Source organism: Equus quagga, chromosome 7 (genome assembly GCF_021613505.1).
Source record: "Equus quagga isolate Etosha38 chromosome 7, UCLA_HA_Equagga_1.0, whole genome shotgun sequence".
Lineage (NCBI taxonomy): Eukaryota > Metazoa > Chordata > Mammalia > Perissodactyla > Equidae > Equus > Equus quagga.
Genome location: NC_060273.1, coordinates 133,601,759 through 133,625,796, shown reverse-complemented (window position 1 = coordinate 133,625,796; position 24,038 = coordinate 133,601,759). Strand labels below are relative to the sequence as shown.

Sequence of the window (24,038 nt, the reverse complement as noted above, 5' to 3'; positions counted from 1 at the left end):
CAACAATAAAAAGTATATTTGCTAAATTTTTGCCATAAACAATAATCTTCATTAAAACTTTATTTAAAAAATCTTCAATATTATTTACTCTGTATTTAGGAAAAAAAACTCCAACATACTTTAAAGAGTGTTAATACTCACTTTAAAGAGTGAGTAAGGGAGAAAACTGCTAATACATAATTTTCCAATGACACGGTAATATGGATTCTTAAATCTGACAGTCACAGAGAAAAGATTATGAAATATGCAAAGCATAATTATCCTTTTTTGGCAGGGGGTGGTGGGGAGGAAGATTGGCCCCGAGCTAACATCTGTTGCCAATCTTCCTCTTTTTTTTCTCCCCAAAGCCCCATTACACAGCTGTATACGCTAGTTGTAAGTCATTCTAGTTCTTCTGTGTGGGACACACACAAGCTCATCAAGCCTCAGCATGGCTTGATGAGCAGTGTGTAGGTCTGCGCCCAGGATCTGAACCCCAGGCCACTGAAGGGGAGCACATGAACTTAACCACTCAGCCACTGGGCCGACCCCACTAATTATCTTTTAGTTGAACTCAGGAAATGCGTGTTTAAGAAATGGACAAGAAGGGATAATTAACATTTCAAAAAATAATGCACAGCAAATACTTTTCGGCAGTCGGCAGCTACAAGCCTCGTGAGAAAGAAGATGAAGTGGAGGCGCAGAGAAGGGAAAGGAGAGGGCTGCCACAAGTGTAGCCCGAGCACTGACCACAGATGCAACAGGAGAGGCAGGGAGCAGGGGCAGAACCCAATGGCAGGAATCACAGATGTCATAAATGGCAAGTGACCCCAGTCCATATCCTCTTCCCGAGGTAGCCCCCTCGTGCTCCTCAGAACCAAGCCTGAGGGGGAGATGGTGGGAGGGGAAAGCAGTGTGTGTCTTCACACGATGGCAAGGCCTCTGCTGCCCCTTCACCGTCGGCACAGCTGCAGCACAAGTGGGCTCTCCGGCAGCCCCCTGTCCACTGCAGACTGGCCGACTGCTCTGTAGTCGGCTGCAATCCCCTCTTTCCTCGGCCTCCCTCACTGCAGCTGAAGGTAAGAGCCACCTTAAATTAATCTCACGGGGTCAGAGAATTTTGGGGCTTGAGATCTCAGAGATCACTGTCCACTTATCTTACAGATGAGGGAACAAAAGCCTAGGGGGTGAAATGACCTTCCTTCAAAGCGAGGGGACCGCTCTTTCCAGGAAAAGTCAACTGATTTTATGGTTTGATATTTTACATATACAACAACTGTCACTTAAATAGAACAGTGAGCAAATGGTGCTAAAAGAAGTCAAGCTACTAACTGCATTACTATAATCTTAACTAGCCGTGGAAGCTCCGGCAGGGTTTACTGCTTAACTGAATTCACTGTCCATTGCCTGCAGAGACACGAGCAAACAAACTTGAGAAACTCAGGGGAAAAACCTGGATACGATTCTCCTATCTGGCCAGCTGGTTTGGTAAATCAACTACACTTCTGTTTCTGATTGAAAGAGTGATGTAAAGAGATGTTATTAAGAAACAAAAAAGGGAAGGTGACTATATTACTTCCCGTTGGGAGCTGAGCTCCACTAGAAATACACCTGGGTTTGGTTTCTTACCTTTGTAATTTTCTTGCTTTATGAAATGATCCATTAGTAAATTGAACGTAAAGTTATCTGGAAAAATTCCATATTGAACCTGTGAAGAAAATGAAAATAAATGGAAAATAAGAGAAAAATAGCCACTGATTTCAGTTTATAATATATTCCTATGTATTATTCAGGATGAAACTTGCCACCATTAGCTTTAAAATATTTGACTATCATTTTACAGCCTCTGTGACAGTGAAATAGAAGCTGTGACTCATGAGGTTTGGTTATTGGAACTGCTGGTCAAGATGAGAAAGTTGTGAGGGGGTGTCTGGTATAAGACAATTGATATGTGAAAACTCTAACGCCTCATCATAGCTAAAAAAAAACCTCGAACCAAACCAACAACAAAAAACCCCCACATGCTCCACTGGCTCAGTGATTCTCTTTGTAAGGTATGACTGTGACTACAAAAGTGGACTCCCACGAGAAAGCGTGTATTATCACATTGTGCAGCATGCTCTGGTCCTTAGACTGCTTTTCCCCCCAACTTTACTGAGCTATAATTGATAAATAACATCGTGTAAGTTTAAGGTGTTCAACATGGTGATTTAACACACATGTAAGTTGCAAAATGATTACCATAATAAGGTCAGTTAGCGCACCCATCATCTCACATAACTACACTTCTTTTGTTGTGGTGGTGGTAATGAGAATTTTTCACATCTACTCTCAGCAACTTTCACATACACAATATGGCACTGGTAACTATAGTCACCAGGCTGTACGTTAGATCCTCAGAGCGTACTCATCCTATAACAGGAAGATTGCACCCTTTGACCAACATCTCCCCATTTCCCCCTCCCCCAGTTCCCCACATCCACCTTTCTACACTCTGTTTCTTTTTTTTTTTTAAAAGATTGGCACCTAGGCTAACAACTGTTGCCAATCTTTTTTTTTCTCTTTTTCTGCTTTATCTCCCCAACCCCTGTACACAGTTGTATATCTTAGTTGCAGGTCCTTCTAGTTGTGGGATGTGGGACGCCGCCTCAACGTGGCCTGACGAGCGGTGCCATGTCTGCGCCCAGGATCCGAACCCTGGGCCGCCGTTGTGGAGCACGTGAACTTAACCACTCGGCCACGGAGCCAGCCCCTACACTCTGTTTCTATGAGTCCAGCTTTTTTAGATTCCACACATGAGTGAGATCATAGGGTATTTGTCTTTCTTTGACTGACTTATTTCACTTGTCCAAGTTGTCACAAATGGTGGGGTCTCCTTTTTATGGCTGAATAATATTCCATTGTGTATATATATCTATATCCCACATTTTCTTTATCCATTCACCCATCAATGGACACTTAGGTTGTTTCTGTATCTTGGCTATTATGAACGATGCTGCAATGAGCACAGGAGTGCACATCTCTGATACAGACCCAGAAGTGGGACTGCTGGATCATATGGTAGTTCCATTTTTAAATTTTTGTGGAACCTCCACAACTGGTTCCCATGGTGGCGGCACCAATATACATTCCTGCCAATCGGCACAAGGGTCCCCTTTTCTTCACATCCTTGTCATGACTTGTTATCTCGTCTCTTAGACTGGGTTTTAAAGACCCAAGAAATATGCCAACAAAATATTACTAACCAAGCTCCTAGGATGTTCTGTTCACAAGTAGCTGAATATTTGAGAATCCAGATTTCTCAAAATGTGGACCCTTTAGCTTCTGCGTCAAATTTTCCAGGAGTGCTTCTAACGGTGCAGATTCCTAAGCCTCAGACTTACCGAATTGAACTCTCTGGGAATGGGGCACAGAAACCTGAAGCTTTAGTGAGCTTCCCATGTGATTTTCATGCACAATCAAGTTTGACTACTAATGATCTACACTGCGGTTATATTTTCGTTTGTTTTAAATCCTTAGTTCAGTAGGATTAACCACCACCTCCCACACTGCCCCATTCTTTCCCACCAACCACCAGAAACACCTGAGGAATTCTTTTGAACTATACCCATTCCCTTGGGAGAGTCCGATCGTCCTAACCCCCAATTGCGAATCACTGCCGAACTGAGTCACTGTTACTAGGAGGCTGTATGGGATGCCTCCAAAATGCTGAAATGGAAAAAAGCATGGAAGCCATTGTTTTCAAAAGATTGTAGCTCACGGGCAGTGTCTATATTTCCCAAAGTGGTCATCCAAATCAGCACTAATCCCTACGGGCAGGGTAAAAACAAACTATTTCAGAATGATAAACCATTAAGGCTGGAAGAAACCTTAGAAATCAGCTGTCAGTGACTCTCAACCCTGGCTGCACATTAGAACCAACCTGGCAGATTTAAGAAGATAGGAATGAGGGATGAACAGGTGGGGCACAGAGGATTCTGAGGCAGTGAAATTACTCTGTATGATGCTATAATGGTGGATACATGGCAGTATACATTTGTCCAAACCCACAGAATGTACAGCATCAAGGGTGACCCCTGATGTAAATTATGGACTTGGGTGATGATGACGTGTCCGTGTAGTTCATCAATTGTAGCAAATGTACCATCTGCTGTGGGATGTTGATAATGGGGGAGGCTGTGCCTGTGTGGGGACAGGGAGCATATGGGAACTCTCTGTACCTTCTGCTCAATTTTGCTATGAACCTAAAACTGCTCTAAAAAACAGTCTATTTAAGAAAGACTTTAAAAATCCATTAAAAAAATACCAATGCCTAGACTCCAGGAAGATCAACTAAATTAGAATCTTGGGGGTAGAAAAAAGCATCTGTAATTTTAAAAGCTTCTTATGTGGTTCTAATGGGCAGCCAAGGTTGGAAATTACTGATTTAGTATAAGTCACTTGACTTAGAGTTGAAAAAACTAAGACGTAGAAGGATAAAACTATTTGCCAGAAGTTACAGGCAATTGGTGGAACTTACAGGGTGACAGCCTGGACCTTCTGACTCTTTGCCCAGGGTTCTTTCCACTAAAAGACTAGGGGCAGCAGAAAATGAGGTAGACTTTTCTGCCTCTCTAGACCTCTCTTGCTTTGTTTTCATGGGAATCTTTCTCTCTGAGTATAATCTGTGTCATTAAACTCTGAACTGCAGAGAGCAGGATTTAGTGCAGTCCTGCCCTGGGGCCTAGTGTTAGAGGCATCCATGCACCTGCTTATCTGCCTTAAATCACAAGCTTCCTGAGGGCAAGGACAGGATTACTCATTTTTGTAGAAAATGCCATGCCCAATGCAACATCTCACACACAAACTACCTGCAATGTATGCTAAGATGAAGTGGGCCCAAGTCATGGGAGAAAAAACTCCCCAAAACAAAACTAGTATTTCCTTTTGAGTTCTAACATGCAAGGTCCAATGACACTTTAGAAATAGTACATTCTCACAGAAATATTGTTAAAATCTTTTTATGGGTCAAACTAGTGTTGTAGCTTGAGACACACAATAATAACATTCTAAACTTTTGCTTACTTTGTATTTTCTTTCTTACTGTGAAGGTAATGAAGACTGAACCCTTGGGTGGAGTGTAATGTTCAGAAAGACCCTAATCAACAGGGGCTCTGGGGCTGGAGGGGAGGAGTCAGGGAATTCAGAAGACCTAGGAATACTGTCTTTTAAAAAATACGTAATTTTGTTTAAATGCGTCCAGTTTTTTAAAAATGTGTCCAGATCCATTCTAAAAAGGATATCTGAGAACAAAGAACTTTAGAAGTTCTTTCTTGCACTAGTCTTTGCTGTACTGTAATAGGTACACACACCACATCATCTAAGCTCAGGAGAATAAGCTGCGAATGCCAGGAAAGCACTCACCTTATTGACAAGGGTGTATAAGGCTTTGTCTTGCGCACCGTACTTTAGACACTGCCTCATCCAGGTGTGGATGGTCCAGTCTCTCAGGTACCAGCAGTTGGGGCTGTGTCGAAATCTAAACAGAGCATAAGAAAAGAGAATCTCGGTGTTCACTCTTACCCGTCAACATGACAGTCCATCTTCCACCAGCAGGTCCTTCTCTTAGGGATTTACAGATGTGCAGCTGATGGGACCCACACTCAGAAAAGCCTACTCTCAATAAAAACTTGAGGATAAGACTCATTAACTATAAAGTCTGAAATGGTAAAGAGAAGGCAAAGTAATAATAAATGACAAACAAAAATACTATTTTTATTATTTTATTCCTTATTTAATACCCCCTAATTCAACATCTTGTTTTAATATGAGATTTATGAAAAATGATTTGGGGAAAATGCTAACCATGACGTTATGTAAATACATATTTCATTAGAAGAGAGACGTGAAGCTGGAGCTGACACTTCAGAAGTTTAAAATAAAACAGCTGAAGCAAAAACAAAGAACAGAATGGCATAGCAGCTCCGGAGGGAAATCGGCTTTGAGTTATACTGATATTTCTGGGGCACTCAGGAGAGACTGAGACACTCTTCACTGAACCAAAAGAAAACAAAAAAGAAAAAACAACAATGGAACGGAAGTTAACACTGAGGTCCTGTGATCGCAAAGCCGTGTGCTGGCCCTAGCTCTCTCCAGCTCTGCAGCCTCTCTCCTCAAGCTTCCTGCTGCGCCCTGGGGGTTTTAAAAGGCCTCAGCAGTCCCAGCCGAGTGTATATGGGATCAGTTTTCCCACGAAGCAGGGGACCTGGGAAAGAACTCCGATGCTGCTCTTGCTGGGGTTGTCTCTCAGTGGTGACCCTGGGTGGGGCAGCTTCTCCTTGCTCTGGGGGTGCATGCCACAAGAATGAGTGAGAGACGGGGCCCGAGGGCCTGCGGGAGGGGCTCTGCGGTCCTCTTCCTGTCTGTCTTGACTGGGAGGGATCCCCAAACATCATATGATGTCAGCTGAAGCCCTCACCTTTTCTTTAACCATTCAGAAAGCAGGTCAATATCTGGGACCCACAAAAATCAAACTTTTCTTAAAAACAAAAAGGCAAGACAAAAACTTCGAGTGAGAAGGTTTTGTGCCACATGTGAGAGTGAGGGCTACCGGCAAACACAGTGCTTTCCAGAGGCTGGTGATTCAACGTGTCACCTGTTATCTCCTGCCACCTGCTACTGGGACAGTTCCCAGACGAACAGCTTCTCTGCCAAAGTACCAGCTGAGACAAACAGAGGAAGCGAGCAGAGTATTTAATTTAGTCTGTTTATTAGTGCTCTGGTGAGAGATTTGGCAAAAATAAGACCTGAAGATGTATGATGGATTTAGAGGCACCTTGCCCTCTCCAGTCTTTTGAATATCTTTAGATCTCTTTCACTTTATTTTTCTCTACAGAATTAACCCCTTTAAAAGCAGAAAGATAGAAATATGTCAGATTATGTTCAGGATCAGAGTGACCTGGCCAAAGGCATTGCCCAGGCGCCCAGGACCCTAGATCCAATGAGAACCCCTGCACAGAAATCAGACAAAGCATGTCTTCTATTATTTCATGCTTTCTCTCACATTCTTATTCAAATCAATAATTCTTATTCTTATTCAAATCAATAATTGAGCTACTTCAGCTTTTCTCCTTGTTACTCTGAAAAATCTGAGATCTAAAGTGTGACGGTCAATTAAAAGTTAATTTTATTTTTTAAAGAGAAAGGTCAAGTGAAATGCCAGGTGTATTCCTAACCGGTCACTTGAGCTGTGGGGCAGGGAGAGGGCGTGACTGTCAACACTGGCTCCTCAGCCTTAAAACCCCGGGGCCCATAGGAGGTTTCTGGAAAATAAAAAGAAGAGCTTTCATCAACACACATCAATGCCATTCTGTATGGATCGTGTTGTTAACAACTATGACATATACGAAGCACTGTAAATTCCCTGTCTGGGGCACTTATGATCTCATTACAAAAGCGAAGCACACAAACGGTGTGACGGTAACACTGGGTGGGGCGCAACAAGTGCTGACGACACAAAGGGCACTGTTGGTGGCTTAGAGGCCCTTTTGGTTGTTAGGTTAGTCCAATTTTTCCTTTAAAAACAAACAAAACAAAATAAAAAACGTCAATTACATCCTTTCCCCAAGATTACTTACACCTAATCCTCATTTTAAATCTAACCTTTTGTCTGAGGATGTCCCAGTGCCCACTAACATTATGACTTTTCTTTTCAATGGATTTTCGAATTCGACTAAGACCCCAGGAACCACATCCAACCCAATGCCTGCTCTCACTCGTGGTCAGCAGCCCATCTCTGGGCTTTGAAGGAGAATGACAACGACTGACAGGACCAGTCCGAGCCACAGACCTTCAAAGCACAAATTAAAATTTGTTTAAAGCCACGTGCTAACCTCAACACACCAAGGAACAGAAAAGTCTTTTCTCCTCGAACTTTCTTTCTCAGAAGCCTAACGGGACCATGACTCAAGACTGTACACGTCACCATCATCATCTCAGCACTGGAGCCCTGTGAGAGAGCTGTCGACAGACTCGCAGGGGTCGCTGACAAGTTCACGCCTTCTCCCACCCAGACTAGGGCTAGCTGCTGTGATCTCTGCCCCCGAGACCTACAAATCCAGATTCACAACCTTAACCAGGACATTTTCAACTGAGTGACAACACTGAATCAAGTTAGGAATAAGAGGGAAACACTTACACATTATGAACCATGCTGCTCAAAGTGCCCCATCGGTGTCAAAAAAGAAATAAGCACACAACTTATGTGAGGAGCGATCTAGAATACAAATATGTTGAAACACTGAGACGGTAGTGACCAACTCTGGAGGGTGTTTGAGAAGAATTCCTCTGTCAATGACTTTTTAAACAGATCAAATAGATAAATGTGGGCCCTCTTCAGAACTGCCAGTGGTAACGTGACAGCAGGTAAGTCTCTGGAGTGGGCACTTGCCCGGAACGATTCTGCATACACTGGACCAGCATTTTCCCTTTCAGCCAGGAGCAAGGCAAGGGGACAAGAACACAACTAACACACTGATTTTGCAATCTGCCTGCGCAGACTGGCTTTGTTCTCGCCTGCTCTGACCCTCTGACCACCAGCCTGGTGGACCACAGGCGGCCACTGTAGGAGTCCCCTCTGTGCCCCACGCCATTAGCTGTTTGCCCACCTCGACAGAAGCTTTATTATTGTCCAGGCCAGCAGGCCACCAAACTCAGCAAACCGTGTGAGTGTGGAAAAGACAAACAAATGCAACCCAACAACATCAACGGCGCTTGTGCTCTGAAGGCAGGAGACATTCTGAGCTCCCAGCTCGGAAAACAGACGCACACGTCCAACAACTCCAAGGGCACAGCTATGTCCTGGGGAAGCAGAGGAGAGAAGGGAGAAGTGCAGGCTGAAGCTCTTAGCTGAGCTTTGAAGTTGGTACCCCGGGCTGAAGGACCCCGGTCCCCAGTGTGAAGTGGGGTTTCCAGGCGAAGACGGAACTTGCCGAGGAAGTCAAGTCATGGCCAAGCAAACGGCAGGAACACAGAGGCTTCCTCTCCTCACAAATCAGACTACACTCAGGGCTCTTCAGGGTGTTCGCCTGGCCTGATGCCCTTTCGAGATGGTGTCACCAGGGAGGGGGGAGAGCAGAGGCACAGGCTGCAAACCGGACAGCGGCATGGGTCTTTGACAGCTTAGAGATTTCTTAGAAGGGAAGAGCGGTTACGTCAAGGAAGGCAAGAGTGAACAGAAAGACACCATATGATCACACAGAAGACACCTTCCTGTGTGTCAGAGTCATGCAGAATTTCCTATTTGTGAATTGATTCCATCATTTCATTGAAAAAAATAAACGTGGGACACAGCCTTCCTTCCTGGGGATTCAGATAAAGGTCACTGTCACAGGCGCAGTGACCGGTGGCCGTGCCCCACGGGGCTGTCAGGACCACAGACAAAAGCGCTTGCGGCCAGGGGAGCGGCTGGCGCATGCAGAGCCCGAGGGCCCAGGCTCGGCTGCAGCTGCTCTTCCACGCGGACCAGCAAGCTCCACAGTGTTTATCTGATTAGGCCACGGTTCCAAACACACACATGCGCTTCCCCTCCCCGTGGCTTACGGACACCTCCACCCCAAGCTGGGCAGACACGGAGACAGCAAGGGGCCACAGTAGAGGGGAAAAGAAGGAATGCCAAGAAGAAAACACAGCTGGCCGCAAAGCCTGTGGTGTGGACGGGAATCCTGTCAGTAAAGTGCATGTGTGATTATGGAAGGTTTAGCGCTTCCCTGAACCAGAAGCAAAGAGCCAGACGGTGTTCCGTGACCTTGAACAGAACTTGATCCAGTCGTCCCCACCCGATTTCTCATTCTAAAGGGAAGTTACTTTCCTCTGCATCCTGCTGGAAATTCTGCTTTCACCAATTATTAGTTGTCCCCAATGACCACAAATAGAATCGAATTTTGATGACATAATTTCCTAACGACTATTATATTTTTGTCAAGTGTTTACCAGGGGGGCCAAGTCTAAAACAGGAACTGATAATAAAGACATGAGTATGTGGATTAAACTCTCTTTCCTGCCTGAGGTCGCAGACTCTTACTCTGACAGGGGGACATGAGTTAATTCTGACTCTGAACAAGCACGCCCTGAGTGTGCACGAAGCGAGGCACTGGAGCAAGAACCCAGCACCCCGTCCAGCAGCCCATCAGGCAGGCGTGATGGTTTCCAGTGAACGCATGATCCAGCTCAGGGCGCAGGCACAACGTCTGTTTTTAAAAGCTGTAATTTTCCTTCTTTCTTAAAAGACAGGTTTACAGAGAGACAATGTACAAACAGGGAAATGCACACTTCTCAGTGTACAGCCCTGTGGGTTGTGTCAAATGCATCCAGCTGTGTAACCACCACCACAGCCAAGACATATCCACAGTTCTATCGCCTAAGACTCCCTCAGCACCTCCTCTGCGTCAACCCCTCCAGGGCCTTCTGGTCGGTTCCAGCCAATTTTGTAGAGATCACCTCCTCAGGCCTCTTTCTAACCCCAGAGTTATTAATTTTGTAAGAGGAAAAGCAAAAAAGGTAATAAAACTACAATTTCTGTTAGTTTATAATTTATATTCTGCCAATTTCCAAAAAAGGATTTGAGAAACTGAAAACCCAGTTTACCAGCCGTGCACTGAGTCCTGTCTGCAGTCCTCGCACCTCCCGGTGCCCTGTGTGCTGTTACAAGAAGGGCGGTAAGTCTGCGTATCTGCAGAGAATGACAAGGGCGGACAGTTGTGCAAACGTCAAGTGCTAACTGAAGGCAGCGCAGCAGCACAGCCTCGGCGGGAAGATGGAGAGCAGAGGGCCTGTCAGCTAGCAAAGTCAAAGCCTCAATTTGTCAGACACAGGGCTTAAAAATGAGGCCACCAGCACCTCCCCTGGAAACACACTGGTACCCACATGACATTCGAGAAACTACCCCAGGAGAAATGCTCTCTTCCATGTAGGAAGTGACAAGCAGGACATATGTCCCCAAATCCTCTCTCGTCTCTCTGACCTGGCTGTCGTGCCAGATTGCCCTTAGCCTAGGAGACACAGTGTTTCACAGAGTATTTACCAAGGAGCCACCCTGTGCCAGGGGATCCCCATTCCATCCCTGCTGGGCCCCAGTTTCCTCTAACTCAAGACAGTCATAAAGACGGCACCTCTCCCTTTACGATGCAGAGATGCAGAAAGACTCTGCACTCTGCTGCTCTTTCTCTTATGGACGTGGGTGAGGAGCCAGTCGGAATGAAGCCAACTGCTCTTGTCTGAAGCCTGGAGTGCTATTTTTATCAGCCTCCAAAAGGTGATATATGCGGGTAACAGGGGAGGATTTGTGGGGAGAACGGGAGAAGAAGAAAGTATTTACAGCGATTGCTGAGGTGCTTCCCCTGCGAGGGTCCTAAAAGTAGAAAATGGCTGTGTTTGTGGCCAAGAACTGACCTGTCAGTGAAACTGCAGCCAGAAGCACCCGGTGGGGCTTCTCCAGCCACTTTAAAGCTGGACACGCAGGTCAGCGTCCCGCCTGCGAGTCACCAGAGGGCCAGGTGAGGCTAACGGGAGCGGGTCTTCAGCCGGCAACAGCAGGCAGCTGAGAAAAACCGGATCTGGGAACCAGTCCTATTAGAAAGGTGCATAAAGTTGTGGGAACTGGCTTGGTTTGGGCAGAAATAAGAGAAATATTTTTGGTTTTCAGTAGGAAATCTACAAGCAACGAACAAGCCAGTTTAAAAAGATGCAAACATTTCCTGACGTCTTCTAAAGTTCTGGCCTGGAACTTCAGACAAAACTTCTGCAAAATCGTGAATAATACGATGTCTAAGACGGGAAAATCACATACATTAATTAACCACCGGTGGACAGTACATCTGAGTAGTTCTGAGGAGGAGGAAGGTGAGAAAGAAAAAGGAGGAAAACAAAGCAATAAAAACCAGAATTTCTGGAGTATTCTAGGCTTGGTGAAGTTGTCAGGATTGTGTCTGCCACAACAGACGAGCAGGCAGAGACGCCCGGCTGGGGAGGAGGCACGCCAGTACAAAGGCGGGAAGAACCAAGCTGGTGTAGAGCAGATGCAGACGTGTTTTTGTGTGTGAGATGACGCATTTCTTTAGGGCTATTTCTGAGGGAAGAGAAGCCCAGCACTAATCTGGATTTTCTAAGAATCAGATTTTTTTCAATAAAGAAGAAAAGTATCTCGGTGCTTTAAATATTCTGATTCTCTAATACACGGGAAAGTGGAATCCCTAAGGATTCTTTTTCCAGCAAAGGTAAGACTGGATTTCTTTGCACTTACACAGCCCGAGTTCGGAGCTAGTTTCTATTTCTGTAACTTTTCTGACTTCCCTATTAAGCCTTTAAGCTCTTAAAAGGCAGGGGACAAGTTTATCTTTGTGTCCTACAACAGTGGGCATTTGCTGATTTGGCAACAGCGACTAGGCTCTCTAAGACTGCATAAATCCCAATAAAGTATGCTCAAATTCGTAAGTCTTACTCATATTTGAAACAGTAATCCACTCCGGTTTTGAAGTACCACCCTGCCTCTAAACAGATGAAGCCAGGAGGAAATGCTGCCTTTTTTGTACAAGGCAGGGGGAGATCAGAGATGGCAGAGGATGTGGAATAATACATGGTCATTCTGGAAGGCCTACAACTCACTTCTCCCCTGCCGCCTCCTTCCCACCAGACATTCAAGGACACGTGGATGCCGCCGTGCAGGGGCTCAGGGAACAGACAAGCTGACGGGAGAGTGAGACCAAGAAGACGAGCGCAGAAGACAGAGTACATGGGTTCAAAGAGCGGCCCTAACAAGTTCTAAATCAAACTTGGACTCCTCAAGGTTAGAGGAGACCTTGAAAGCCACCCAAGCAAGTAAACTGGGGACGGGGAGGAAGAAAGGCTTCTTCAGAATGAGGGAATGTGTAATTCAGTGCTGGGAGGGACCCTCAGTATCCACGGTTCACTGACTGCGTGGTGTCACCAAGCCTTGGACTGGCGGATGGGAAACTGGCCAGTCTAACTCCTCTACTTCCAGATGACGGAGCTCGGGGTCCAGCGAGGTGAAGGATGAGCACAGGCGGCAACGGAGCCCAAACTAGACTCTTTCCTTTTACTGTTTCACCACTGCCTCCCAGCTCTTCTATCAGTAAGACATCTTTAAAGAGCATCTCTGCAGTCTGACAAAGGTCTCTAACACGCTGAAAATAAGTAACGTCTCTTCCAAGCTTAGAAGCAGAATCCAGAGAAATACTCAGGCTGTGAAGCAGTTCTGGAACTGCCCTCAACTAGCTGTTTGACTCTGGAGAGTCATTCGATACTTTAGGGTTTCAGTTCCTGTAACTGTAAAATGAAGAGGAAGGATCATCTGGATCACAGACTCAAATGTCTACAGGGTCAGTCAGTTAATATAAACACATGAAGAATCGTGTAAGACAATAGGTGTGAAGCTGCTTGGATTACCATCAAGCAGTTGCTGCTTAGTCATGCTGGTTTTGAAAGCACACCATACGGGGCAAACAGAACACGCGGGAACCCCTTCCAGCCCTCAAGTTTAATGACTCTAAAGAATAATAAGCTTAATCCACTCATTAAAACACCAGTCATTTACATGTTTCTATTAAGCCAGAAAAATGGCAGTGATACCAATAACTGACTAGAGACTCATTCAGCCCACAGCTGACTCGACTATTCCACCAGCCTCCATTCGTCTACCAGGTGAACATCATTTTACCTGGTTTGGGCAGTCACCAAGGGTTATTATGGGGACAGCAGATCTCACAAAGTGGCATCTAAAATTTCAATGAACTGGTACAATCACTAAAGTTAAACGCGAGGTCTCTAAGGTACGTTTTAATTGGAGACCAAGTCTTGTAGGCAATAAAATTTTCAGCAACCGATCCCTCCAGTAGTAAAGTGTTACTCAAACGAATACTTCACTGTATTGAGTTCAGAGTCAGCCATCCAGAGTAACTTTCCCATACAGCACGAACCGTTTTGTATGTTGCTACTTTCTTTTGCTCCTTAAATAAATTACTGCTCATCAGTCATAATCACCCAAGCAGTTCACCATCATAACTTATTTTTGGGTTCAAATCCCTGTTATCTGGCAATTCCTAGAGCAGAAATGGTTGAACTCCTAGAAAAATGGGTAGTGAGATGGGGGTGGTCACAGGGATACTGAGAAATTACTTGCCAGCTTCTGGAACTATAAAAGGACACAATCACTTTTTATAGCTAAAAAGGAGAGAAACTTGAAAATTGAGATTTAGTCTTGTCAGTCCAATTGGTTTTCAGGAAGCTTTAATTTACCACTTACAACACCCCCCCCCACAACCCTTATTTACATATGAAGGTAGGAAAATTAAGGTGACCCATCCTTCTTGTGCTATCAAACAGTAAAAATCCGGATGACTACGTTTAATAAGCAGCTCCTCTATTTAGCTCAAGCTAGCCCCCCATGCTAAAAGCAAACTTTTTTTTAAAGTGAATATTTGAAATTGTACAAACAAGCACAATATACTGAGCAAATTCTTAAGAATGACCAAATGCAAACTTCTTGCCGTGGGAAGGCTAAGGGTCAGAGATAACTCCTTTTAATATGATAACAACTGTAAGAAAGAAGGATTACAAAGTTTGCAGAGGAACGAGCTAGTTCTTTAGTAATGCATCAAGTACAAAGGTCTGGGTTCATATGTGCTGGCTGGCAAAGCTCCCATAGCATCGCCATGCTACAGCTGAACAAAAGCTCTTAGGCTGGCCCAGAGGAGGGAATGAACAATTGGAAAAACATCTTTTATTGCCTGAGAAAATTTTTTTTAAATGTCTCAAAGCGCCAGAAGAGCTGCCTCACTGTGACCGCACTGCAGGCAGCTTTCCAAAGGCGCTGTGCTTGCTCAGGGTGAGTCACAGGGAGAGGAGGGGCAACCCCGGCCCAGACAGTCTTTCCTCTCTGCTTCCACCCTCCCTCCCCCTTTTATTTTCTCATATCCAAAAAGCTTTGATGGATAATAGTTAAATAGATTCCGGACAGGCTTAACTGAAGAAGTGTGAACACCCGGGAGGCAAATATCACTGCAGACATCTCCATTGTCTGCCACTGTGAGCCACAGACGGGGAAGCATCTTGTGCATCCTAAAAGGGCTGGGCTCATGTGTCAGACGAGGGCTGCACTTGCGGGGGAGGAGAGAGACAAGCTCTGAGGACACCTCTGCTTCCCCAGCTTCCTGAACAGCATCAGCTCATACGCTGGACGATCACAGCGAGCTGGGAGGGGCGGTGCGTGTCCTCTATGACAGCACAGTGAGTGGAGCTCCAACTGCAGAGCTGTAGGGATCCACGTGTGTGCGGCTGCTACAATGCGTGCAGCCTACAGTGAGCAGGCACTATTTTTCCTTCACTAACTTTAGCCAAAAAAGCAAAACAGCTAGTTAAAAAAATTTTTTTTATTAAGGAAACTCTGAATGTTGATCTAGGGAGAGAACAGTGCTGCTACGTACCTATGTGGAATCACTTACTCCAACAGAATGGAGCATTTGGTGGGGCTCAGCTGCTCGCTCCTGCATGTGATCCTTCATCAGCCTACTAGGAATCAGGACAGTATGCTGGGCACTGAGTGACAGAGATCAACAAACACACTCCTTGCCTTCAATGAGGTTAGATTGGGATTATTAAAAACAAGTATTTGGTGAGCATCTAAAACAAGCCTGGAAGGCCAATTCACAGGCACCACAGCAACTGCTCATTTATATAACAGTGATTATTTCAGAACAGCCCGGTACCAAATTTTTTAAAATCGGCTCTCAATAGAAAAGTAAATCCAACTTTCCTCTTCCCACTCACCTCTGTCTTTTTTGTTTGTCTTCTTTGGATATATTTAAGAAATAAAATGCTACAGATACAAAGTTGTGCCCCCCCCCTTCCAGAGGAGGGGCGTCGGTGCCCCTCATTCTCCTGCATCTTTCAGCCCTTCACTACTAGGATGTGTCCTGTGTTCGCTACTTGAAGGCACGTGTGCCTTCTAACTCTGCACTCACACGCCCGTCAGATGGAGAAGGGAGCCGAAGCGCAGGAACATGTGCTTCTCCAGGGGCAGGAGAGCAGCCAGGGAGCCCACAACATGAGTGATCCCTGCAGCATGACGGAGGGCCAGTGCCACCTCTCCTGGGGAGACTGGTCAGCACTGCCTCCAGACAAGCCATGACAAGGCAGTCGCTGCTCTGCACTGGGCTGGAACCCAGCCCCGCCTCACTCACTGACTTGGCTAAATCGGCCTCAGAATCGGTTCTGTCATCTATGCAATAGAGGTGACAATGACTCTACCACTGGGTTATTATGAAAATCAAAGGAGAACTAGGTGAGTATTCTGATAACCTTTAATCCTTTTTGGACTGGAGCAGAGTAGAAATACACACACAAACAAGTAACATGATAGTTACAGTCTACCTGACGACCTGTCTGGTAGTGCTTACTAACTGCTTAGGTGCGCGTCCTTGCTAAGTCTGAGGCCTGATCATAACTGCCTCTGGAGTGGAGAGGAGCTGAGAGAAGATCTGGCACGAGACAGGCCTCCTTCCTCCTTTACAACCCCGGAAACTGACTCCAAAGCCGCAGGATCCTAATCTGTAGAATGGGATCAAAGCTGTACCCACCTCATATGGTACAGCTCTGGATTGTTATGAGGATGGAGGAGACAGGACCTGCAAACTCTTAGAACAAGGCCTAGCACACGGCGCTTCCAGACAAGTGGACAGAGCAGCCCACAGCAGCCACACGCAAAGGGCCACTGAGGTAACCGTGAGCTCCTGTGACTATTTCCCTCCACATGGGATGTGACTTGCTCAGCGCTGGGCACATGAGCAGCAAACACCTGACCGCTGTTAGCTCACCGGGATGGGACAGGGCAGGAAGGACAGGGTCAGCAGGAGGGCGAGGAGCCCCCTGCCCACCTTCCTCCAGAGACAGTTGCACATGAGGAGCTGGAGGGCGTAGCAGAAAGGAGACAAACAGGCTTTTCACGGTCACACAGACGCAGAGCCAACCAGTGCAGGGGTGTGCCAGTCAGCATGAGGACGGCTAGCAGGGTTTCTGATCCTATTTATGATAAAGAAGGCCCAGGCAGGGAGAAGGGCGCTTGGAGGTGACCTTGTGAGGAGTTATTTCCGTTAGTGCTCTCTGCACTTGGACTGGCTTTCATAAGCTTGACAAGGCAGAGTTACAACATAACTGAGTTTATGCCTTGAGTTCTCCATCGGTCCAGTGCCCACCAGCCTGGGCTGGAGTCAACAACTAAGGAGCATGGATACCTAGGGAAGACAAACCGAAGTACTCAAAAGAGAAGCTGCCGGCGCCGCTCACGGCTCTGACCTGTGCTTGGGGCGGAGCCCCTGAGGAAGGAAAAAGGTATCTTTGTAGGACACGCCACCCACCCAAACCTAGGAAGTAAAGGAAAAGAGAGACATGGCTGCTGAGGAAGCCGCTGCCCCAGCCTGTGATCTTCACCCCCCGTGAGCAGACAAGCACCCTCTTTTCATCACTTATCCAGCACTGGGAACCCAAAAGGAATTTCAGGCTGAAAGCACCCATTCCTGCCCTCAGCCCAAATGGAGCCATCAGCCCTTTCAAACAACCTGGACAAGGCAGCTGACAGCAGCCACATGACAACAAAGGGCCACCAAGTTAATGAAATATCTGTGAAAAACAAATACACAACAGATTTTCTCATGCTGAAAAAAACCTGTGGTTACAATAACCAGTAATAACTGTGTTTTAGGATCCTGTGTTAAGATAGGCTCAAAAAATGAAAGAATGACAGGGTGAGCTGTTGCTATAGTGACCACAGAATCTGATCAGCTCTAGGATGTTCTATGATCCCATGCAACCATAGGGAGGTCTAATTTATTAGCGATACCTGTACTGACTAAATTTCTAGGAATGAATACTTATAAAAGGGTACAACATATTAAAGAGCTTGTTTTTTTCCTCAGTATTTATATCTTTTCTAAAAAATCATAATGAAGAGAAGCTTCCTTTCCTTGGTTCAGTTTGTGCAAAATCTTTAAGTGTGACTGCAAATGATGATGATGATAAAGAATAATAGTATTATTAATTAAAAAGTATGGAGCACTTACTATGTGCTAGGCTTTATCCTAAGTACCTTAAATCCACTTTTTCCTTTTTATAGAGTAGGAAATTGAAACTGAAGAGGATAACAATTGGGACCAAGAGCTCATGAATCCAACACAGGTGGTTTTGTCCACAGCGTTTGCAACAGATTGCCGGCTGTGGTTAAGCACCAGAAGTACGCAGCTTGCATTCAGATGGCCGGCTTTATAAAAACGTGTCCCTCTGAACACCAGAATTGGACTCGGCCTGGCAGGATGCTCCTGCTGTGAGAGGAATGTAAAAAGGAAGATGACAGGCTCAGATCTTTCACCTCACGCCTTCGCCAGAGCAGCCTGGCAGTGACACTTGGTTGGGGAATCCCCCGGCAAAGAACTGACAGGTCTTTTCTCTTGGGTCGGTCCGTTTCCCCAGAAAAGATGGCTCTCATCTCCTCCCTGAGAATTATAATAAGCCCACCATCCTCAAGTCCAGAGTCCTTCTGGTTCATTCTCCAGAAAGAAAACTACCGGTCTTCTGCGGCAGTTGGAGGAAACAATCTGGGTATTTCACTACTTCTGATAAGAACTTCCAGCCACCCCTCCTGTTTCAGCTCCATTCATGTCTCCACGCTGGGGATCCCTTCTGCTCCTTCTTACAAGCCTTCCTGGGGTTCTGTGGTGTGGACTGCCCTGCTTCCAGACCTCCTCTCCCGCCAGCTTCAGTCGTAGTTTCCTCTTTCTGCTAAGTCAGTCCATCACCTCTTGTCCATCTGTTTTCTAGCTTCCAAAATTTTGTTGCTGTTGTCTCCCCTCCTGTTCTCTTTATTTTTTCACCCTTTCCTGTCATATTGGCAGAGGTGGTGTAGCGGATGGGGACAGTACCTGTTCCATCTGCCAGCTTTAGTCGGAGGGCTTCCCCAGGGGGCTTGCTCTCTATGAACCAGTCAATGGATTACACAACAATCTAAAAGTGATGATAAAGAAAATACACTTGAAGCATTCAAATAAAGTTCAGCAGCAATAGCCTCTGTTTAAACAAGACGGAAACATCTTGAGTAAGACACTTAACTCTTCTGGATTTCAATTTCAATAAATTACAAAACAAAAGGCTAGAACAGTCCTTTGGTAACCCTTTCAACTCTAATACACTTCAACACAGGCCAAAAATAAATCCCAGGACTACATTCTGAATTATTTGTTCAATCTAAAACAACTACGGAAAACACTTGTGCACGTGCATGAAGACCCAGTACCTGGACGGTATGCTGAGCGTTAAGAAACAGTGTGAGGTCACAGTCCCTAAACCGCAATTACTTTCTTTTCCTGGGGGAAAGAAGCTGATCACATGTAGCAACATCATTCAGGACTACTCTGAGAAACGAAAGATAGTTAAATCAAGCTTGGCAAATTCTCTCTTTTAAGAAGGTAGGAAATGATACAATATTGCAATAATTTCTTAAAAGGTGAAACATACTTCATGCTCCTAGGACCTTCTCTGCTTTGATGATTTTTTAAAAAAATGAAGTGTTTTATCCATATCTGAAGGGTCAAGAAGCTAGGGGAATGGATCTCACAGTGCAGCAGGAATATCTAATCTAGGCTGAAGCCCAGCAGAGCACCAAGGCCCTTACGGGGGCACCTTCCTGTAGCAGGTGTGCACAAAACGCGGGAAATTAGGGAGCAGACACCATGCCAAAGCTCAGCTTCCTGGCATCTAGATACAGACATCTATATCTATACAGAGAAGGGAGGGAAGCACAGTAACCAGCCCCGCTTATTACCCTGAGGGGCGACACAAAGCTGAACCCCATCTCCCCGCTCCAGCAATTCTATACACGGACCCCCTTACTTTACAGGGAGGGGACAGCCACAGTCTAAAAGAGAGGGAAAAACGGCAGACTTAGCGAAGACAGCTCACACCAGAACAGGGAACAAGGAGCTCTTCCTGTGCACACTGTGGAGGACCACTCGCATTACAGCACAATGCAACAACACAGCACATAATAGCATCTGCTTCCTCTAGTAAACAGGACTGAAATTTCTAGTACTTGCACACACCACACGGGATGTGACACTACAAACAAGCCAAGTTAGCAGGTACATTTCATTTTGTACCAATTCAAGAAATGAAAGAGATTCAAAGAGTTGAGTTAAACATTTATTTTAGTGAATTCAGGGCATTCAAAAATCAGGACTATTAGATGCTTAACGATCTTTTGCTTTCTGGTTACCACTGTTCTTTACTTCAGAAAAGTGCCTGCTGCCAAGAAATGCGAATGTCATTGTTATTCACTGAATCAAAGGAACATGCAAGATTTAGTAGCTCTGTACTGAAGAGCTTATCTTCCACATCTAAAATGTAATATATTTCTTGATACACATTCAATACACATATATACATCTGAAAGGATAGCAGATGTGCACAAAGGGCTAAGAGCCGATACGTAAGTCAGGACCCGGCTGCCCCTGACGCAGACACTACCGAGTACCACCACCTGCCCCGGCCCCATGCCGTGCCTCAACAACTCTCTTCTCTCCAGGCACTCAAGACGACAACCCACAGATGGTGTAGTCAGTAATAAAATCAGTACCCCACAGCTTTTGAGCTCTTACGTTACTCCAGTTACTGAGCTCACCGTTTTCTAAAGTGTATTTCATTTACGTGTTGCAACAACTCTACATAAGGTTAGAATATTGCTATCCCCATTCCACAGAAGAGGAACCTGAATGTCGAAGGATTCAATGACTTCCCCAAGGTCATACAATTCAGATGAAACAAGGCCAAGATAAACCCTGACAGTGTGACTTCAGAGCTCCTGACCACTGAGCTACACTGTCTCATACTATAATTAGGTGGTTTCAGGGGCAAAGCCTCTATTAACCTTCTACCAAAAATGGGGGCTTCTTAATGCTCCAATCAGGGTATCAACAATGAAACAGGAGGTGCTATTCCAATTAAGATTATCCTTGAGAAGAAGGGGCATTTGCCAGAACACTTGATTTGTCATTTTAGAAGTCAGAGATAAAATCACTTGGTTTGAATCATACTGAATGAAAGCCATTGTTGTTTCTCTCCTGATCCTGGAATGCAATATTATAAACAGCGTTCAGGAAGCTACCTCAGCTCTAGAGCTTCCACTGTCACTCACTAAGGACAATCACATGTTGCCATGTGCTCTTATATCCCCTTCCATGACTATATGCATCTCCTGACATCAGAGACACGTATATCTGTGTATTCTTGACTTATTCCATGCGATATGGAATTTACAGGTTTATACTCACATAAGAAAATGCTATCAAATGGAACAATATGCACCTTATATTTAAGAAGCAGAGCTACAGCCATTCCAAAAATTTAAATACCTACAGGTATTAATAAAACAATAAGTAAAACAAAATTTAAGGGGAGGAGTACGTAGCAGAAAAGACTCGCGCCGACTCAGTGGCAAGGCATCCTATTATAAGAATGTTGTAGCTGGAAAGGGACTGTCAAATTACCCATTCAACCCCTTCGTTTTCTTCATTATAAAAAAATGAGCTAGGAAAGATGATGCAAACATGGCCAAAGCTCCTTGACGGTTTCATTATGTAAACTACATTATCCGGAGCCATAGTGTATCACCCTTTTCCCCTTCTCCCAGCTATCCCAGGTCGTTTAGTACGTAGCAGGCGGGACTGCAGAAATGCAGGGGTGAGTCAGAGAGCAGGCAGCTCAGAAGGAGCCTCATGGAGGAGGAGGGTTACTCCATGAGCTCTGGCTTTAGGCATTTGCCCAAGTCACCCTCAAGACAATAAAGCTGTTATCATGCCCCTTTTCCCATAAAATGTCCACCAGTTCTGTACTCAGCACCTCTCTGCTGACTCACGCTATGTTATCAGATCTCAGGAATAAGATGAAAACATTATGAGACTCCTTAAAGCCTGAGGCATTCATCCATCGGTCATCAGCGGATATTACTCATCTTACAAGATGCTGTGGTGTGCTCCCACACAGAACCACAAGAGATGCCATTCCTGGGGAGCTCAGGATTTAAGGCAGTCCTTAAGATGACTTCCCAAAGACATACAAACGTAAGAATAAGTAGAGGACATGTGCAACTGACAGTTATTTACACACCAGCGACAGGAAGGGAAATCGCCACAGGGCATCGCGGGCAGCCGAAGCTTCAGCTTGACTCCCCACCCCTACCCAATTCTATTCATAATTGTAATGATTTTGGGTGGAATTTTTATATACCTGCACCCTATTACAAACAGCTCTGTGCCTTTGGGAAAGTCTTTTATTCCTTCTCAGTTACAGCTTCTAGCTCTGTAAATTAGATTATTTTGACCAGCTCAAATAGACTATGAATCTATAATATAACCCTGCCTTTGGAGGTACACAAGTGCTTAGACTATTTTTTCTCCCTATACTAAAATGATTGCAGACTCTTTCCCCTGCTGATAAGTCTTCCTTCTCTTCTCACTATGGGCAGCTAGAGAGAAACTGACCACCATGTCTACTGCATTTGCCCACAAGCCCAAATCAACTGAATGTGGCGTGGTGGTAGCTCCACTGCTCCCAGAGATCCACGTGCATGGGTTTTATGTGCGGTCTGTTTCAGAAGACCAAAATTTCGTATTCTAGGCTGTGGTGGGACGAAAGAATGAGAATCAAATGTTTATGACACTCCAAATGTAGTAATATTGCACTATTGTTATTACTTATTTAGTGCAGTTTGGAGTGGTAAAGAGAAGAGATTTTAGAAAAGCCTATCTCAATTGAGATGGGATTTTGTGATTATTTAGAGTAGCAGAATGCACTGCTTATCCACTCAACCGGTTTGGTCTACAAGAAGGTCAAAGACCTGGAGAGTGACTGTGAAACTTGCAGAGTCCCTGCCATCAGAGCATCTTCAAAGATCAAGGGTCCAAGACCGAGAGATGACATCATGGAACTCTCCCAGAGAAGCTGCTAGGAAAGCCCACACACCAAAGTGAATGGATCTCCTGTTCCAAAATGCACTAATAATGTCTAATGTGTGACATAAAGGATGTTTGCTTTTTTACAGGTTTATCAAGCAAAGGGAGACAACACATTTTGGGCTTTCTATGATCTGGGCAGAATATGAACCATTTTGTCTTCAGGATTTCAATGACCAATGACCTGGGGTGGAAATGTAGGTAATAAAATAGCTTAGCTGCAGATGACTATTGAATCCACATCTCCAGCCCAAACAGCACCCCCAGCTGCAGACCTGTATATTCAACTGCCTCCCAGACATCTCCATTCGGACCCACACAGGCTCTTCAAACATGCCATATGCAGAACTAAGCACATTATACCGAGTCATTCTCCCTCCCTCACCATGGTTCCTAAACTATCTGCACTCTTGATGTCCAATGGTCTAAGATCACTAAGCTCACCCAATCCAGAAAACCCCAGGCTTTGAATCTACCACCAGACCTCCTGAGGATCTCTTAGCCTCTGTTCTACCCAGTTTAAAAATCCAACCCCCCAGGAGCTTCTTCACAAGCTTCTATTTGAAAACCTTTTCTTAAATTTGCAAGAAACTATCTTTTCTGATATAAATGTAGTAATTTTCATGTAAATTCAATCATTATAGAAGAGCACAGAGAAGTAAAGAGCACTGCATTTTCACAGCCCAGAGCGAGTTTTCCATTGTTTATTTAACTAATCCTCTAGTGATTTAACTAATCCCCCAGTGATGGGCAGACTTCACTATTATAAACAAAACTACAATTAATTTTCTTGACCTACATACAAATTTCTCCTTAGGATAAATTCTTTCAAAAAAGTACCAATTCAAGTTCCTTGCACAGTTTGTTGAGAATGTCTGTTGCCATGAGAACAGGTATTGGTAATTTTTAAATCTTCCTCAATTTGACAGGCAAAAAGTATTTCATTATGTTATTTATTTGCATATTCTATTTAGCGGTAAGCCTAAACATCTTTTTATATGCTTACTGGGTATT

General features: G+C 45.0%; 1 protein-coding gene across 1 annotated transcript in view; it reads right to left on the bottom strand.

Annotated features, from left to right (window-relative positions):
* The window catches only part of MRPS27 (mitochondrial ribosomal protein S27), an 88,446-nt gene that overhangs the window by 13,597 nt on the left and 50,811 nt on the right, over positions 1-24,038 (bottom strand). Inside the window, exons 5-6 of the mRNA XM_046667943.1 lie at positions 5,383-5,497; positions 1,609-1,687 (exon numbers count right to left, since the gene is read on the bottom strand). Coding sequence (XP_046523899.1) covers positions 1,609-1,687; positions 5,383-5,497 — 194 coding nt within the window. The remainder of the gene's footprint in view (positions 1-1,608; positions 1,688-5,382; positions 5,498-24,038) is intronic.